Source organism: Trichoderma camerunense (assembly GCF_050948025.1).
Source record: "Trichoderma camerunense strain CBS 138272 chromosome Unknown V8C40scaffold_1, whole genome shotgun sequence".
NCBI lineage: Eukaryota > Fungi > Ascomycota > Sordariomycetes > Hypocreales > Hypocreaceae > Trichoderma > Trichoderma camerunense.
In genome coordinates this window covers 668,030-686,648 of record NW_028145369.1, presented here as the reverse complement: position 1 = coordinate 686,648, position 18,619 = coordinate 668,030, and the positions used below count along the sequence as shown (strand labels likewise).

Below are 18,619 nucleotides of genomic sequence, written 5' to 3'. Positions count from 1 at the left end.
ACGAGGGCCACTTCCGACGAGATGCGTGATTATCTTCTTAGCACATCAATGGCTTCTCACAAACTGGCAGAGCATACAGTGGAGGGAAGATATAATGATCCATTCTTCGCTACCCCCTCAGACCCAGAAGCAAGCAGCAAAGTCAAATTGGGAAAGCATTGCTTCGAAACTTGAATTATGTATTTGACTTTACGATGAGGGAAAAGGGAGCCAAGTACAAGATAAACTGGCGGGTGTTCGTTATATAGGTAGTTCTGAGCATTGCCGGACATAGAGCTGGGGTAACCTCTAGCTCTGATCCACAGATCTCTGTTGAGCTCTCTGATTCCGGTTCGAAGGAACCAAGCCTAAGAACCTGGGTAGATAGGTACCATCTGCTACTATGGCTACTTTCTTCACTATCTACTACTATCGCTACTTTCTTCTACTATGTGCTACTATTACTACTCTGTTCTAATATCTGCTATTATTTACTACTATTGCCACTCTCTTGTAGTATCTACTACTATTGCTGCTTTCTTCTACTATCGCTACTTTCTTCTAGTATATGCTGCTGTCACTACTTTCTTCTACTATAAGTGGCTATGTGAGCTTTCTGAAGCTCCGATTCTTACAAATGGAGCCATGATAATCGTACTTCGCAGGAGAATACATATCATCAATTACATAACGATCTGCCGAGACGTTACTAGTCAGGCTGCAGCTTCCTATGGCTTGCCAGCACCACAGTAGAGCTTTCATCTACACACTCAAAGAACATTCATCAACTTTTTATGCCACCACAAATGTCCTTTCTATCTTACATCACACAATATACTATTTACGTAGCTAGATAATACACATCTTCATCTCTCTATCAACAGTGAATAGGGCATCTGCACATTTCATCGCCACATCATCTACAGCCACCTTATTTACTCCTAGCATCAGACCTTACGATGTGTAAAGAGCACATCGCCATTGCAATATGTGCTCTTCAGAAGGCACCTTCCATGTCCTTTACCAGTGGACAGCTCCACCTCAGCTGTCATCAAGTTTATTATCATCAACAGCCGCACAAGCTCATTTATTCCCGGCATCAGATCTCAAGATGTCCGAAGAGTACATCACCATCTGGAGACGTGATCCCAGAAGGCACTTTGCTACCCTTACTTTTGGACAACTCCATCTCACAGCCGAGCATCACCAGGTGTGCGATTAGACTTCCACTCTTTGCCTGATATCCGGTGTTCTTAAGAACAACCCATCTCTCAAGGATACCTTCGTTTGACCAAGGCTTCCCATCACCTCTACGAAATGGATTCTGACTAATGGAGAGCTCTATCTCATAGCTGAACGCTATCGGGTTTGTGGCAAGACAAGCAGAGCTTGTGGCTGCTTTTTAAAACACTTGCGACGTTATTGAGAGTAACCTCAGAGGGCGTCCATCATGTGTGTGAAATTGATCTGATGTGCACCCTGCACTGCACACGAAGGATGTGACGATGGATGACCTTCGAAGGCGAACTCAGTATACCTCTTCGCCATTCCCAATCCCAACCAATGAGAACACTTACTCGATTGTGTTACCGTATATCATGGCTCTGAGGCCGAGTTTAACGTGGTACAGCCCTTCATTGGGCCTAGATGGCGCGTTAATCAGGCACTTAATAATCGATTGATGTGACGGCGGCCGTGGAGATGATAAGGCTTTGAGCCTGGGAGGTGGCTAGAGCGACGACAGGTGCCCTTTTGTCGAAGATCACAACAACCATCCATTTAGTGGCAGTGATTTGTCTCGGCTGAGCGCCGATGTAGAGGTCATCCCAAAGTACCTGGCGAATTGAATACATCAGGAACTTGGCGTCCATGTAAACAAGATTGTGTCGCGAATACTGGAGTAATTGTTTTGGCGGTGGTTTTATTTTCTCCAATATCTAGAATATCCACTTTGAAGTGGTCCAATACCACACCTACCAACATAAAGATGTCATAGCCTCTCCCAATGTGAGAATTTATCCTGTAACATTGCAAGAAGCTCTCTCGAGACTATCCGTGATATAGCACCGAGCCAACCACATAGACTTACATAGACGGGTCTACGATATGAGTTGGAGGCCATCCTTCGGCCAACGTTCCGAGCCCGCCTGCACATCGGAACCTCACTTTGAGGCTGACGGAATGTCACTACTAGTGGGCTCGCTGGTGAATATATCTATTGAGAAATTCGGTCACTTGGCTGCGCCAGCGAATATCGTCCTAAGTACTCCCTTTCGATAAAACAAAGGAGAAGAATATACTCTTATACCTTATTGATGCCGTAAGTTGGAGAGCAGCCATCTAGAAAATTTGAGGCATTCGATGCGTCATTCTCCAAATAAAACTCTCTACTTCTCATATTCGCCACGGAAGTTGCCTCCGCGGCGTTGCTCGCCTCTACGACGACCACAGATTTCTTCTACTGACAGAAAGCTCTACTCCCGTTCCATACTCCGACTTTATGTCGTATACAGAGGAACACAAATCTGGGAGTACCTCAATCTTCTCCCCCGAGGATGTGCCGTCTAATTACAACTCCGGGACGTTCTGTGAACTTCATTAGACGACCCAACAAGCGGACTCTTCACCAAATCATCTCACACATCATCAGAAAACCACCTTTGTGATCAGGTATTCGACCATGAGTAAAAAAGAAAAGCTCTGTGATAAATTCATTAATAAATATTATTGTTTTCCTTTACGTGAAGAGTCCATTTTATTGTTGGTTCGTACATATGATATATGAACTAGGTAGGGTCAAGATAATATTCTCTGTCGCTTTATTTCCACTACCCATTTGTCAAGCCGCTCGCGCTCTCACCCCAAACTACCCGTCTACTCCTCACGAGTGCTTTTGAGTCGATCAAATACAAAATATTCAGAAGAATACTAAGCAAACAGTCATTGGCAACACCCCAGTGCGTCTGGCCCAAGCCTCTCCGTGGGAGCAAGATTTCCTTCCACGCCAGGTGGGGTGACAATGCATCCTCAAACACACTTTCCATGCAGCTCTCGTGCATGGCATTCTGTTGGATGAGCATACTAGGATATTCGCTATAGACCCTGTACACTCGCTAGCCGTCGTCTCCTCCCCGGTCGTTTATCGAATATGGAAGATGTTGCGATCACTCGCGGGCGACCGTGGCTAACCAGAACAAACCACAGACGCCCCCGCCTCCAAAGTCTGGAGTGAACGGTAATTCAGGAACGGGACCTGTGCCTGTACCCGTCATCCCTACTTTGCAGCGCGAACCGACTTCATAATGTTAGGCCAACAGCGATCGTATGAAACAAGCGCGGCAACTTTAAGTCCACACCAATAAGGGACCTGATAAAGGTGATCTATCCATCAATATACTCAAAGAGCTTCCCTCGTGCGAATGCTCTGACTCCTCCCATGCTAGCCCACCTATATATATTAAAATAATTCAGTCCTCCATCGCCGAAAGGCACATACCACAACCGGCGGGGCGTTACCAGGCCCCGTCTGGCCGAGTGGGTTAGCCCCTCGGCCGCTACCGAAAACGGCCCCTCTAAAGAGGCTGCTGTTCAAACCCGGCTGGAAGCGCTATCCAGAATATCCCCCCTAGGGGTGGGGAAGCTCAATCCCCCCTCCCAGAGGGGAGGGGGCCGGCGCGCGCTCGCGAAGAAGCACCCATCTGGTGATGGGAAACCTTTTTGACTTTTTCTTTTTCTTTCTCACCTAAGCAGCGAAAACCACCTACTATTCATCCGACCTAGGCATTTTGCCGTTTTTTTTTTCTCTCGCAAAAGTCATTTTCTCACTCGAGAGCAGATGCGCCGTCAAAATGTAAAATTCGCTTCGACGAGTTTTGGCCCCCTCCCGCTCACAGCTGATGGCTATGGCTTCTCTTCGTTTAGTCGAAGAGCATCCCTTTGGCACTGCCGCAAAGTCCTTTAGTCCAAGGTCTGAGCTTTCGCAAAGTTGGAGAAACCTCTTCGCCCTCTTCGGCGTCGTCACACAGCCTCGTCTGATTCTTGTGGTCGCCAAAATGGGGGACGCAGCAGGTAGGAATCATGACCCGTGGCCAGTTCCTGCGTAACCAGCCAAAGCCCGCGGCCGAGGCTACCGAGGCAGACGAAGTCACTGGCAAGAGACAATGCAAACCCGTGCAATTGTTTGACTCGGCAACCCAGGACGTCAGCCGCAGCTCGATCCCAGAACCTATTACCAGGCCTCGACGTCGCAAGATAGCCAAGGGCATCTTCCTTTGGTCGTAGTACCTACTCGGTACATATCTATCACTCCAAGTATAATTCTAGGTATCCAATACCACAACAACCGTGTGAAATTCAAGGCCAGAATAGATACCCGATTGCTCGCGTATTAGCCAGTATCGCTTCATTCTTCTAGTATCTGCTAGCATCGCTAACGTTTACTATCTAGTAGTATCTTCTACTATTGCTATATTCTTGTAGAATTTGGCATCATTACTGCCTACGCCCGATGGAACATTGCGGAGGAGCATACTACCAGGTGCTTGATAGATACCTACTAGTATCGAGCGGAGTTTTGGGCACGTCTGAAAAGAAACTATGGCCCATTCATTATTTCGTGCAGGAATTTGGCAGTCGAGTCGTTCACCATGAGTAGCACGCTGTGGCAATATTAATGGACCACCTGCTGTTGGCCCACCTAACAATTGGAATGGGTAGATATGCAGTTATCGTGGTGACCCAGGAGAAGAAAACGAGAGGGAACAGAGCACTGTTGGCATTAATGTGGTATGTTGATGAATATTGGAAGCCACAAGTAGCAGATAGGTAGCCAACTCACAAGTTACCTAAGGAAGAGTGTGGCACGAACTCAAACGTAGTTTCTTTCTTTCTGCTGGCCATGCTCGATGAGTACACGCAAGATTTTAAAATGCAAATGGACTAATGAAAGAAGCGAGCATTTGATACAGGCTCAATCTATTGCTATTTACTAATATACCCTTGATTTCTAGGTTCATCTGCCATTCGTTGGGATATTGTCACTATACGATCGCAAGCGAGAGACTCGCGGCATATTTGTGTCCTCATTCACAGATGTTATAATAGAATTGATATTTCTAAAACCTGGATATCGCTGGCCCCCGCCAAATGAGAGGTGGATAACAGTCTCTGCCCGTAGCGGTAATCAAAAGTGACGAGTATCTCGGCGTTTGTCCCCATATCTTTCATGATCTTCGGGTAATTTGATTAGATGCAGCGGCCTTGAAGCCGTGCCACAAATGGCCAAACTCCTTTGGTCTGAGCTTGGGAATCAACGTGGATTCTTTCTGTAAGCAAATCGCTTTGCCCCTGAGCCTGGGATCGAGTAAGAGCATTCCCTTTATCCCTCTAAGGCGATTAAAAAGAAGTAAGCGGTCAATTTCGGAAGAGATTCAGCATTCGCATGGTACTGAGGTGGATGTTGTTGTTGATCGTGGCTGTAAAAGCCACCGAGACCACTAGGACCTCGAAATTCGCTAGACGAGAGTCCATACACGTGCGCGACAGGACGTTGTGAGTATCCATCAGATGCTATCTTGTTCGTTACCACCTCACGCAAAGTACGCGCCACGGCCGACTGTGTCATACTCCTCCCCAAGGTTCCTCCTGAGTCCGCAAGCAGCAGCACCTCCGACTCCGTATCTCAAGACTGACCGGTTAGGCTGGCGTAAGAATAGATCTGGTCCCGAAAGAGACGACTTGGACAGATTCTTGAGATCTGACGAGCGTGCAAGGCAGTCTCAGGAAAGGCGCAGGCCGGATGAGATGCCATCTGGCAGCTGTGACGCTCGAGGAGCAAAAAATGCATATTGGATATTGGAGAGTCGAGGATCCCGAGCGCGACGTCAAGAGAGACCAACGCCATGGGTTAAGCTATGCAACAAAGATTCATAACCTTGGGAGTATCGCATTTGATCAAGCGGCCTTGCTGAAAGTCAGGGCAGCCTTGCTTATCGTAACATCGCCAACATTTCCTTATTGGAACGATTAGAACAGAGATGGCGACCAACGATGTGAGGAATTTAAAGTTGAACCATTTGGCGAGCAAAAAAAGAAAGATAGAGAGAGAGTGCGAGCTTGAGGGTAGCTGGGGCAACAACGGCTGTGGGAAAAAGAAAATCGAGGTTCCAGCATTGGAAGAGCAGATCTCAGTACACGTAGAGGGCCTCTCGTCCGCCGTTCGCCAAAAATGGCGACCCAGACGATGTACTCTTATCAATAAAGAAACGAGACAAATTACTTCAATGGCGAGATCGGGAGAAAGATGAAGAAGAGGAGACGATAATTATAGTATAGTCATAACTGTAGACATAAGCCTCAGGGTTCTTTTGCTTCTTTTTTGACTAACGGCGGAAACCTTCGTCAAAGAATTCTGAATCGCTTCTATTTGTTGGAAAACATCCATGAATGCACCTAGAGGATCGACTTCTTCATCCTCTTTATCAACGTCCATGGATCATGCAAAGGATGACTTGCCAACCGTTTCTTCTCCCCTAGTAACATAATCGTCGCTGGCTTTGTGTGTAATTCGGGATTCGACATCTTTCATCTGCTACTCGACTGGCTCTATTTTTGGTTTGTGCGAGGCGAGGCAAGGCGAGAGAAGTCTTGTGCGCAGACCTACTCGGCTGTGCGAGGTGAGGATACTTTGAGAGACGAGGCGAGAGAAATCCGGATGTGTGCGGGCTTGCTTGGCTGCATGAGGTGAGGATACTTTGAGAGATACTAGGGCGGGAGAGACACCACCGAAGAGGGTAGCCAAGTTGGCGTAGGGTCTTGGCCCATGCTTCTTTTCGTGGAAATGCTCCTAGTAGAGAAGAATGCCCGTCTCCGTGTCCAATATCCATCAGGTGCGCAAGGTGAGGATACTTTGAGAGGAGATTAATGATTTCCGGGCCCTCTGCTTGGAAATGTTGTAACATTGCAAACGCAAGTCTGGCACGATAGCACGGTGCTCTTTTCTCAGATCTCTTTAGCGCGGCAAAGAAGTCCAATGCATCAAGCTCGGCTTCAAAAGTCTTGCTCGAAATCTCCCACCGGATGTATAAATTTTTCTGGTTCGTCTCGTCCAATACGATACCAGAGAAATCATCCAACGCACCAGAGACTTGGAGGTGCGCCATCACGTGCCTCTGTATCTGTTTCCTACTCTCAGTTCTATGATGACGTAGGACGTCCCCCGAAGTTGTCTCGCCATCGTAGAATATCTTGAACAGAAGACCTGATTGATGTATGCAAGCTTACTACCAAGCAGCTTGTGGTCGAGAGCATCAGCCGCCACCACTCGCGCCATCGTACTGAGGCGCAGCTGTTCAGCGCACGGTTTGAACTTCAACCATTTTGGCAGGCCTCTTCACTCGGAGCCGCAGCTGTCGACGAGGAAGCATGATTGATCTCTCTTCTATGAAGATTTAAGGCGCCAGATGAAGGTATGCCCGCGAAAGAAGTGATCTCAAGCCCTGGCATGCCAACGAAACTCAAATATCATCTATAGTAGATAAAATGCATAGAAATATAATAGAAGCTCAACAGAGGCGATACCCGCGGTATCTTCTGAAAGTCAAGCGTTGGAGGCGTCGTCGGTGATACCGTTTGGGACATCGGAAACTCGTAGGAGTTGTGGCTGGCGATAGTGACTCGCCTTGTCCTGCGCTGGTGAATTGACTATTAATAGACTGAATCATGGATGCTTGCAGCTTCGTTGGGACCGTCGGTTATTGACGAGGGGCACCTGGAAATAAGAGATCCCAGAAAGCTTAGCTTACTCGGCCGTTGGTAGCGGAACGGATGGGAGTGTGGAGCTCCTTGGAGATATCCTTGTCTTTGTCCATGTCGACCTGACGCATGCTTGATGATGACGGAACGTTGTCACTTTAGTGGTCGACGTGGTGTGGTAGGGGCACTCTTCTCTGCTATTCCGTAGACCTTTGATGATCTCGTTGAGCTTTTGCCTTTCTTTGGCTGACTTGATCGAACATCTCATGAGACGAGTAGCAAATGCTAGAAGAAACTACCGGACACTGGAAGAGAGTAGATGATACTAGAAGCAACTACCAGATACTACCAGAGGGTAGATAATACTGGAAGAAATTAGCCGATAGTAGATGTAAGTAGCGATAATTTACATGCTTGATAATAACACAACGTTGTTACCTTCGTAGTGTACTAGTCGACGTTGTGTGGTAGGGACACTCTTCTCTGCTATTCCGTAGACCCTTGATGATCTCTTTAAAGTGTTGCACATCTTCGGGTGACTTGACAGCAGTTCTAGTGAGGAGAGGCGAGTCAATGAGTTCTTCATTAGATCGTCGCACATCTTCGGGTGACTTGACAGCCTCTCTGGTGAGGAGAGGCGAGTCAATGAGTTCCTCATTGGATCGTCGGTCGCCCACTTCTTCTTCTCGGGCAGTGCAGGCCACACATCGGATTGATTTCTTCAGGGATGCAATTGGGATGCTCAGGGTGGATGGGACAGCCTCAAGAGCACCACGAGTTCCGGCAAAGCTTAGGCCAGAACCGATGGCCTTGTCACAGACTTGACGGCGATCAACTACCTGATGGAGCTGTTAGCAAGTGACGGAAATAAAAGGTGAACTTCGAGAAGAAGTTTTGCGGTGGTGATGTGCACTTTGCATGTTTCAAAATATAATGATAAAAAAATAAACAATATTATGTGATCATTGGTAATGATACCTTGAGGCGTTATATGTGAGATGGCTTGAGGCGGATGTAAGTAAACAGAGGAAGATGGAGCAGAGACGCGAATATTTTAACCTTCGATGGAGCTGTTTATCACTCGCTTCTTCTAAGGAAGCCGCGATTTTAAGGTTGGGACTTGCTTAGTACCCAGTACCTACTGCACCTTAGAAACTACCTCAGTAAGCCACCTCTAAGGTGGTACTATATGTACATTGTATCTGCCTCTAGGTACCAAGGTACTAAGGTAGGGACCTTCACATTCCCAAAGAAGCTCGCAAACCTGGCACCAAGTTGCTCGACCGCGCCGAACGCGCTCACCCGGTCGGCTACGAAAGCCCAGCTGTTATGCGGCTCTACGTTCCCTCCAGACATACAGCCGCAGCAACAACACTCACCCAGGTACGCTTCATACCTCCTGGAAAACGCGTTGATTGGGACATTGAGAGCGCACCCCCAACCATACCAAGCTCTGTTGTTACACCTCCACACTCTTCGGGCAACGACGACCCCGTTTAAGTCATCGATAAGCGATCTACATCCATCGAGTTTAACTTGGGGGGTGCACCAGCCGCCGACACGGCGTCGCCGGTGTCTTCGATCGTGAGAAATGCGAACATGACGTCACCATCTCGAATACCTACACCCGTGAGAAATCGGAACTCCCCGGCGCCGGGCGCAACTATATCTCCCACTCCACGCCCTCCCTCTACTGCTTAGACCTAACGACCTACGGCCGAGTCCAGCAACGAAGGCGTCCGCCCAGGCACCCGCTCTGGTAAACTATATCTAAGGGATTTTGGCAGAGCTGCAGACTGCGACGACGACATGACGACAAGCTCTTAAGTCGCCCCAGTCAGCCAATTGGCAACAGGCTGTTGACGCCGAGTTTGCCGCTCTTGTTTCTAAAGAAGTTTGCGTTGAGACGCCGTTGCCGGACGGTAAACCTGTCGTTACAACACGATGGGTCTTTGCCAAGAAGCATGATGCCGATGGCAACCTTCTACGCCACAAAGCTCGTTTGCTTGCCCGTGGCTTTACCCAAATACACGGACTTAACTACGATGAAACTTTCTCCCCGGTTGCTCGAAATCGACTGCAGATGCAAAGTAAATGGCAAAGCAAAAAGCAAGAGATGACGCGCTTGTTGGGTCGTGAATGACCGAATAAACCTTCACTCTGTCAGTGGGAAGGTGAAGAAGTTTGATCAACCCAGAACAGCCATCCACATTTTCTACATAGTTGTTCCACAGCCTCACAGCCAAAGGCTAGGTCGGATGGAAAGTGTACGGCTCCTGCAAGAGAGAAACGGACGAAAGTATTCCTGCAGGATTAAATGGTGAGGTAGCGGGCTGATGGGGTGTTCCTGTGTGCAAAGTTGAAAGAACGGACTCTATATCTCGCTCCTATGAAAGGCAATTAGGGACGAAAGTCTGACAATCCTTGAACATTGTATGGAGTCCTACCTCTTTTATAACTCTGGACAGTATCACTTCGTTGAAGTATTGGCTTGACGATCCCTTTTCAACAAGTACATTATCGCCTCTAAGCCGTACTGGTTGCGCCGAAGACGAGCTGCTGGAATTTTTTGAAATACTTATCCCTAACGCCAATGAAGCTCTACGGTTGGCTTTGGCGAGGGCCTTCTCTAGGCTTGAAATGCGAGAAACCATGTCTGGCATAATGGTATGTTTTGCCCGCCGTATACGCCGTGGAGGATAGGCGTATGGCTTGCCAGCTAGGGAGTAACGAGTAAATGGTTCTTGCTTGTCGCATCGGATCTTTCTACGATTGCAAGTCTATTCCTGGGAACATGCAGAGTCAGATACGACGGCCGCGAGACAAGATGATTTCGTGATCAAATTGCGGGGCATCGAAGATCCTGGGAGAATTCATAGGCTGTAGAAAGCGTCAAGACCTACATAACATGAGCGGGAAATTGGGCGGCCACTCTGAGAGCCGGCGGCCTTTCGAAAATGAACTCCATGTCTCTTAGTTCGGGACTCATCTTCGTTAGCAGTAAGAGGATCAAAAGTCTGGGAAAGAAGGTCCGAACAGCATACGCTTGATCTTGAAGAGATGTGACCACGGTGCACGAGGTTGTTCAGTTGCCAGAACGGGCCGAGCTGTGCTTTTACTGCCGTGCCGAAAGTACATGTACGGAGTATGAATCCATTAGTAAGCCCAAGTGCCGGACGCGGACTTCTATACCCGAGCCCGAGTTTTACTCCCGCTCCCGTTTAAATTGCCCGGCCGTGTCAGAGTGGAGTCGACTCATGGTCTCGGTTGACGTCTTAAACCAGCGCTCAACAGAGAGACTAAGTAAACAGATCGCAATTAGTACTCATCAGTTCAAGTAATTTGTCCGGAGATAACAAACTCACCAATGATGCCGGGCATTCTGGCTACCAAATCTTGGCCATCGGTATTTCGGACGAGTTGGGGTTTAACTCCTGATGTAAACCAAAGCTACGTGGTCGCCTTTCTACAGCATATAAGTACCTATTACAACGTGGCATTCTATATATTTTCGCTCAATATGTAATCCATTAACCTATCCTAGATGATCACACTTATCTATTTCTGTTGTTGATAATCGCCCTATACAAGCACAAGAGTCTACTGAGAAAATGTCGGATCAAGACCAACCTGTTGTAGTCGAGAGACCTCCAGCTATGGGCAACAATCTGACCGACACGGATCAAATCAGCAACTCAGACAGCAAATCTGGCGTCCCCTCTACCTTAAAAGATCAGGAGACTGCAGAGACTAAGCAGCCAAAGCCACGCGAGGGTGACGCCCCAGATGGAGGAACTGCTGCTTGGCTCGTCGTGCTTGGTGCTTGGTGCGTTTCGTTCTGTAGCTTTGGATGGCTGAATAGTAAGAATATATACCATCTATTAGAGAGCCATTTTATTGACGGTATACAGGCATTGGAGTCTTCCAAGAGTACTACCAGACCGATTTGCTCAGTCACTATTCTCCCAGCACCATCTCATGGATTCCGTCGCTTCTCATCGCCATCGTCATGGGATTGGTGAGCTCTAATACCTCAACGGTCGGAGACACTCAAGGAAGCTAATGAAACACGAACTCGTTAATCTTCTCCGACTACTCGTCCGCATCAAAAGAAAGATACAGTACAGGCATAGAATCGGCGTCGGACGCAACTGGATGGCCCAGGGATTTATGGAATCCGAGGCTAAATCTGGCGAATTGAAACAACAACTCGTTAATCTTCTCCGACTACTCGTCCACACCAAAAGAAAGATACAGTACAGGCATAGTATCTGTTGGAGTGTTGCCTGATCACGAGACTAGTGTACCTATTCAAGCTCGCCGCCACACGAGCCCTCTAGTAGCAACTTAGTCCTATCATCATAACAATCAACAGTCGGCAACAAGCATCTCTCTCGTTTCCTTTCAACTCAATAGTATCGGCGTCGGAAGCAATTGGATGGCCCAGGGATTCATGGAATCCGAGACTAAATCTGACAAAAGACGAACTCGTTGATCTTCTCCGACTGCTCGTCCGCATCAAAAGAAGGGTACAGCACAGGCATGGTATCAGCGTCGCAAGCAACGATGTCTCTATTTCGAGCGCAACGTTGCAAGATTTCTTTTACAGGATTATGCCTTCCATTGCTATTATTCAACATAAAAGGATTGGTGACTCACTGCACCACGCCGGAGGATATTGTGGGCGAAGATTCGGGTCAGATGAGAGGGGAAGATTCCTGTACGCACCCAGCCTACCCAACTGTTAGGTGCCTAATAGTAGGTAAGACTCGAGATATCGAAGCGATAACGATGATGGTCAGTTTGGGTGTAGCGCCAGCTCTAATACTGAACGCGTCCTCTCAGATGAAGAGACTGGTGAAACAAAGAAGAGGCGCAATCGCACGACACGGCCCAAGTTGTCTGTCCTCACCATTGTCGAGAAGCTCATATCTACTCCCCCAGGCGAAGAGCCCTCTGTCCGTGAAATTCTGTCAGGGTCAGGATGAGATTCTTCTTAATCGGCTTGGGGAGAATAACACCATACGCACGATCATCTTTGTCAACAGCTGTCCAGCTGACGATACGCCTCGGTCGCGGCCACGACCGCCACAGCTTCGCTCGGGCTCGACGAAACCGGGCATTGGGGACAGGGCGCTAGAGCCTCGACAGGAACGCTAGGAAGCTTGTCTTCGCCATCGTTCACTCCTCACGCACATCAGCATCTTCCATTACGTTGAGTTCCAGTGGCCGGGTCTTTTTCTTCAGGATCTTGTGTATAAGATGCAGGATAACATCAGAAACTCGAGTCTGATACTCGGTCACTGTGATGCATTTAAACCAAGGGATTTCTGGTTCATACGGTATCTCCAGAGGTTTATCTTGAAAGAATAGTTAGCTGGGGGTTTGAAACCAGGCCAATATGCTACAGAACATACCTGACTGGTCTCACAGGAGGTCAAATCGAATCAGCTGTCTGCCTCGCCTTGCACTCTCTCGCCCACGCTGCTTCTCGCCGCTAGAATTGGCAAATTATCCTCGTCCTTCCCACAAAGTTTGGAGTCGGTCTATTTCTTGTCGAGCTTGTTTCTCTCGTTGGGGCTTGTATAGTAAATCTGAGGGGCAATCTTGGCCCTCTTCAAGATCCCAGGAGATATAGTCGGTGTAGGAGATGGGGCTTTGCCCACCTACAGCTTTATTGCCGCATTTGCTTTCAAGTTAGACGTGACGCATTCCCGGGCCTTGGGACGTGACAGTTTCTTGACTGCTTCCATAACACATGGTCATTTGTCTTGTCTCTGTCGAGCGATAGATCAACAAGCCTGCTTGATTTCTTGGAGCGCCGGTCGCTGTATGGGCTCGACGTTGGCTGCCGGTATCGTCGCGGTTCGATGGAATCCTACGGGGATATGCAGTTAGCTACACAGAAACTCAACCAGTACTCGCGTCAAAGAAGAAATAATAGGCCTGACATTCTGACAAATTTTTCGGTTGTTTGTTGATTGATGACAACGTGCTTCATCTGGTACTGAAAGTCGCCCGTCTTCTCTTAAGGCATCATATATGGATCGTCACAACAAACTGAAATGGGCGTCGCTCCGCCCAGCACGACGGACTACACGTCCAAAAATAGGATGTGTTCATGTACTGATAAAAAAAGACGATGCAAACAAAATAAGAGAAAGTAAAGGGAAAGAAAAGAGGATGCAAAAAAGAAGTCCTGTGCAAGATTTGAACCCGCGACCAAAGCCAGACGCAAAAAGAAATAATAAAGTGCCAGCCACCTAGACCAATTGCATTTGCTATGGTGGTGGCTGGCACTACCCCCCGGGAAGCAGGTGATTGGCTGTTAGGCCGGTGTGGGTTTTGGGTACCCACTTCCCAGGGGGCGATAGATTTTATCTTCTTTACCCTTATATACCTTAGTCATTTGCAGGTGTTTTAACCATTGCTGCAGAACAGCAAGATGTCTTATTCCGGTTTCTAGAGATTGCCTTCGAGTTCTGCGGCATGTTCGAATGCATAATCGCTGGGTGTAGGACAGTCAACTTATGGTAAATAGTTCATGATAGTGCAATGCCCGTGGAGAGCATTGTCGTACATTCTCCGACGAGTGAGTAATGCAAAGCGAACAAACACATCACCAAGCAACTCCCACGATGGCTGCTCCTGATAGGCAGCATCATGCATATTTTTGGTGTAATGATAGCGAGTCTTAGTAAGCGTTTTCGGTTTGGCATTACAAACAATATGTACACTATGCAACTCTATGCCCAAGCAACCTTCATGTAGCTTCTCGGCCTACCTACCTACATAACTACTAAAACGAGATGGAATTAAAGATGGCCTCGGCTGAGCGTTGTGCAGCAGAGGGGTATATTGATTGGGCTAACAGACATGAGAAAGAGACAAAGGTAGAGGCACGAGTAGCAGGGGCCATTTCTATGTTAGTTAATATAGGCTGCTTTTACGTGAACATATAGCTGATATGAGTTCTTAGACCCCCCCTTCTGGCAGAGCTGGAGTTTCAAGAGGATAGACAGGGAGCTTGCGCGCATAGAGGAGGCACGAAAGAAGAGCTGATCGACACTGTTACGGGCATGATAACGAGGTGTTCAATTGCGAGCCCTAAAAGAGATGGTTTGTAGAAGCAACTCTATATTGGAGGTTTGTTGGACCTGTAGACGAAAACTACTTTAATAAAGCTGCTCTAAAGCAGCTGAGAGAGGATGCTACCGTCTTATAAATGGATCTTCTAGAATTAGACCTCAAAAAGCCAAGTTTGATCATACACTTGGGCCTAAATTTACATGTATATATATACATATATGAACGATTCAATTGACAAATACGTAGTTACAAAACTTGACACAGCTTTTATTGCGCCTTTTCAACGGCAAAAGGATTGGCAGTGAAGATTCCATTAGGATCAGCCTTCTTCCTAATCTGCCGCAGTTTGTCGTAGGTTGCGGAGTCGTAGTAATGCTGCCAGACATTTTTCATAACCCAGTCACCATAAGAACCCCAAAGAACGCGGCGATCATCTTTACTGAAGTGAGTAACTGCCCCCTTATCGTTTTCATCTTGCCATTTCTTAGCCCCGTCGTAATTGTCCTGATGAAAGACGTCCCAGGTTCCGCTAAGAGTGGCATCTCTCCATCCATAAGCAGTGCCGTTGTTTGCGTTGTTCTTGAACATGGAGTCTTTTCCGCCATAAACTTGCAATTGAGACGAGACCCACAGACCGTTGCCTTTGACAGAGAGAATCTCATCGATACGCCCAGAGAACCAATCGGACCAACCTGTCTTGGAGAGAGTGGTCGAGTTGGTCGTGTTAGTGCGTTTGATGTACGGGTAGGGAAACTCTCGTCGGCTTCTAAAGAGCCACATGGATGTAATGTAGGACATGGGGGTACCCTCTGGAGTCTCTTTGTAGAATTTGAAAAGATCGTGAGTGGCGTGCTTGATGCGGTTGAAGAGATCTGGGGAGAATTTATCGGTCCCCAAATTAACCCATTGAGCGTATACAACAATAACGGCATACTTAAACTTGAACACATTAGCTATATTGTTCGTGCCATCGTGGATGTTATCTGGCAGTGTCTCTTTGAGTTCGTCTTCTGAGCCGGGGAAAAGGTCTAGAAGGTTCGACTCCCTACTGACGACATTGACGGTGAAGTCGTAGCTGCGCGGGAAGTTTGGGTCTTCTGCTTTCTCCACCAAGAGGTCGAGGAGCTCCTTCAAGGTGTCTTGACGGTAGTGGAACGCCATCCAGAGTCCTTTAGAGCCTTGGTACTTTTTGTCATCTTGGACTTCGACTTTGAAGTGCGTCAAGACTCCAATGTTGCCGGGGCTGCCGCCGAGGAGACCAAAGAACAAGTCAGGCTGCGTCTCTTTGGTCACCGTGACCACTTCGCCGTTGTGGTCCACGATTTCGAGCTCACGCATGTAGTCTCCAAGAAGTCCAAAGGATCTAGCTAGCATACCGTAGCCGCCTGTCTGGACATGTCCTCCGAGATGAACCGTGGCGCATTGGCCTGTCGGCATAAAGACACCATTTGCAAGGAGGAAATCATAAACCTCAGCCAGGGCCCAACTGACGCTTGCTTTAATATAGACCTTGTCATTTTCAGTATCGCGAATCAAGACAAGGTCCTTCTTCGGGTCTCGGAACGTAAGTTCCAAGTCCAATTGAATGCCATTGGGTCCAGTTGAAGAAGCACCGCTGTACTGATGACCACCAGTCCTGATGGCAATCGGTTTACCAACTTTGTTGGCATATCTAACAACACCTTGGATGTCTTCTACACATGTAGGTTGTAGAATCTCTCCCGGGTTCATGTTACGCTCTTTTCCATAGGTGGAAGTGGCGTATATATCGTTTGCCTGATCATAGGCTGCGGTTCCTGGCCTGAGCTGGCTGCCCTGAAAGGTAGGATCGGGATTCATTGTGTAATACAGACGATGAAGTTATTTTCTTGGAATGCAAATGAGAATAGTGAAGAGAAGTGATGTTTGCGCCAGAGACTGGCTCTTCACACCCTCTTATATGTGTTTGTGTACCACCTATGTTGTCATTAGGTGTACTGCTTCGCCTTTTGGTGAATCCTTCATAAGCAATCCTTCATATTTGCCTATCCATGTCTTAAAATTTATACATTTGGAAGTCGCAGCGGGCACCAATAATATCGTTTGTCTGCTGGTTTCTTGACCCTAGCCATTTCATTATTCTTCACTTTTTGGCATAAAAGAAGTTGAAGTAATAAAGTTATTGTATTAATTTATGACTTTGATCATAAACTTTAGGATGGAATGTTGGCATCTTCTTTAAGCCGCAGCCTTACGAGAGTGGAGACGCTCGGTGAAAGCGAAACAAGGCTATTTGCCACTTACATGACGGAGGCGTACAAAGGATGAGTGGTCAATGCTCCTACTAGGTAACCAATGGTTCAATGCAGCGAGTCTATTGGCCAGAAACTCGAAAATGGCTGAGGAGATGTGTGAGACAATCTATTGGCAATATATTGACGGCATGTCAGAAATCCTTCTGCAGGGCGAAGACAAGCGTCATAGGGAGGCCAATAGTGCTAAGCCTGGACTGTTGACTGTGTATGAAACCTGCCGTCTCTTGTAAAAATATGTCCAAGTCGGGCTTCATTTCGGGTTATATCATAGTTCAGCCATGGTGAAAGTTTTAAGAAGCAAAGGGGTGTCTACAAGCCGAAATCTACCAACTTGTGAGGGATTTAACCTGAGTCTTTACACGTGCCGTTTAGACTTGCAGTCTTGCTATTGCCCTAGAACAGCTGAAAGTTGTTTCTAAAGCTGAAATTCCTCCCTGCAGAACTAACGTCATCCAGCTATGAGAGAGTTCACAACTCGTAGAATGCATCAGCCACTAACAGAGAAGATATGCTGTTCTGTTTGGCCTTACGTATTATACCCTGTATACCTTGACAGCCAGTCAATGTCATTATTATCAACATGTGGCACTTAGGCTAAGACATTCTAGAACTACCGACAAAAGCTCACCACGATACAGCCTTCGCTTCTTTTTCCCGATTAAATAGGACGGCTCAGCTCAGGCCTGCCATCAAGAGCAAAAAAGTAACGGGTCAATGTGAGCTATCAGAAGTGCAAGGACCATCCGACACCCTTATCGGTTTTATTTTGCTTATTACTTATCTTCCCAAGTGAGCAGCAAATGGGAATAGCCGCCCTCGCAGGCTCCGGGTTCTGGATCGAGGTCTAGCGGTTCAGCCCTCCAAGCCACTGCCGTATGGTCGCCGACTGATCAACGCCTAGAGTAAGCCATTACGTCGCACAGTATATCCATCAATTAAGAATTATTGGATAATTACGGTAACGTCTTCGCCAACGTTGCTAATTGGTAAAAGGGAAGAGTAACGAGGAAAAATCTTGCGATGATTGCGAATCAAGCTTTAACAGACTGTAATATCATAACGGGCCATCACTTAACGTATAAATGCTAGTCTAATGATGCAATTGTATCAAGATTCTTAATATTCCTCATCATGATCCGATAATACTGATTCGTAAATGCGTTCTAACAATAGACTCTGTAAATGAAGAGGTAACTGAAGCCTCCTATCTCTATGAATAGTCTACTTCTGTTATACAACAGCATGAATTATACTTTACATAAAAAGTTTAGACTCTAAGGGACAGACGTCGGCTACTCATGGTGCTCTTGGAGGAGCCCGAGAGCCTTGGGCCCTTAGCTGGCCACCCACCTACTGGTCACTGTGGTGTGTATCACAGGCTAGGCTGGCGTATCGTTTACTGTAAACATGAAGACAACTATTCACGTTTGGCTGTATGGTGAAAGCACCCTGGTAACAGTAGGTGCTGTGAGTTTATTATTGGGTATTTATTTTACATTATCGCA

The 18,619-nt window shown here is 47.3% G+C and overlaps 5 protein-coding genes across 5 annotated transcripts; 3 read left to right on the top strand and 2 right to left on the bottom strand.

The window, feature by feature from the left end:
- The first annotated feature begins 3,711 nt into the window (after positions 1-3,711).
- On the top strand, positions 3,712-4,482 carry V8C40DRAFT_4643 (uncharacterized protein). The gene is made up of 4 exons (XM_083223010.1): positions 3,712-3,829; positions 3,901-3,963; positions 4,048-4,373; positions 4,427-4,482. Exons 1-3 carry the CDS (start codon positions 3,815-3,817, stop codon positions 4,258-4,260), a joined length of 291 nt encoding a protein of 96 aa, XP_083078801.1. The 5' UTR covers positions 3,712-3,814; the 3' UTR covers positions 4,261-4,373; positions 4,427-4,482.
- Positions 4,483-8,165: 3,683 nt separating this feature from the next.
- On the bottom strand, positions 8,166-9,332 carry V8C40DRAFT_260159 (uncharacterized protein; the record flags this gene model as incomplete). Its single annotated transcript, XM_083219103.1, has 2 exons — positions 8,166-8,570; positions 9,252-9,332. The coding sequence occupies 2 exons, from the start codon at positions 9,330-9,332 to the stop codon at positions 8,166-8,168; spliced, it is 486 nt and encodes a 161-aa protein (XP_083078800.1).
- Positions 9,333-10,836: 1,504 nt separating this feature from the next.
- V8C40DRAFT_4495 (uncharacterized protein) lies at positions 10,837-12,034 on the top strand. Its single transcript, XM_083222990.1, has 3 exons — positions 10,837-11,210; positions 11,276-11,592; positions 11,643-12,034. The coding sequence occupies exons 2-3, from the start codon at positions 11,343-11,345 to the stop codon at positions 11,792-11,794; spliced, it is 402 nt and encodes a 133-aa protein (XP_083078799.1). The 5' UTR covers positions 10,837-11,210; positions 11,276-11,342; the 3' UTR covers positions 11,795-12,034.
- Positions 12,035-13,012, top strand: V8C40DRAFT_4496 (uncharacterized protein). The gene has a single exon (XM_083222991.1). It carries the CDS (start codon positions 12,274-12,276, stop codon positions 12,889-12,891), a length of 618 nt encoding a protein of 205 aa, XP_083078798.1. The 5' UTR covers positions 12,035-12,273; the 3' UTR covers positions 12,892-13,012.
- A 2,075-nt stretch (positions 13,013-15,087) lies between these two features.
- On the bottom strand, positions 15,088-16,701 carry V8C40DRAFT_279090 (FAD-binding oxidoreductase; the record flags this gene model as incomplete). Its single annotated transcript, XM_083221165.1, has 1 exon — positions 15,088-16,701. Exon 1 carries the CDS (start codon positions 16,657-16,659, stop codon positions 15,088-15,090), a length of 1,572 nt encoding a protein of 523 aa, XP_083078797.1. The 5' UTR covers positions 16,660-16,701.
- Positions 16,702-18,619: the final 1,918 nt, after the last annotated feature.

Bases quoted from the DNA above. Each gene is read 5' to 3' on its own strand.
- V8C40DRAFT_4495 (XM_083222990.1), top strand. From the start codon at position 11,343: ATGTCGGATCAAGACCAACCTGTTGTAGTCGAGAGACCTCCAGCTATG. The intron at 11,593-11,642 runs GTAAGAATATAT...GACGGTATACAG, and splicing joins TAGCTTTGGATGGCTGAATA to GCATTGGAGTCTTCCAAGAG.
- V8C40DRAFT_4496 (XM_083222991.1), top strand. From the start codon at position 12,274: ATGGTATCAGCGTCGCAAGCAACGATGTCTCTATTTCGAGCGCAACGT.
- V8C40DRAFT_4643 (XM_083223010.1), top strand. The intron at 3,964-4,047 runs GTTGGAGAAACC...GGGACGCAGCAG, and splicing joins AAGGTCTGAGCTTTCGCAAA to GTAGGAATCATGACCCGTGG.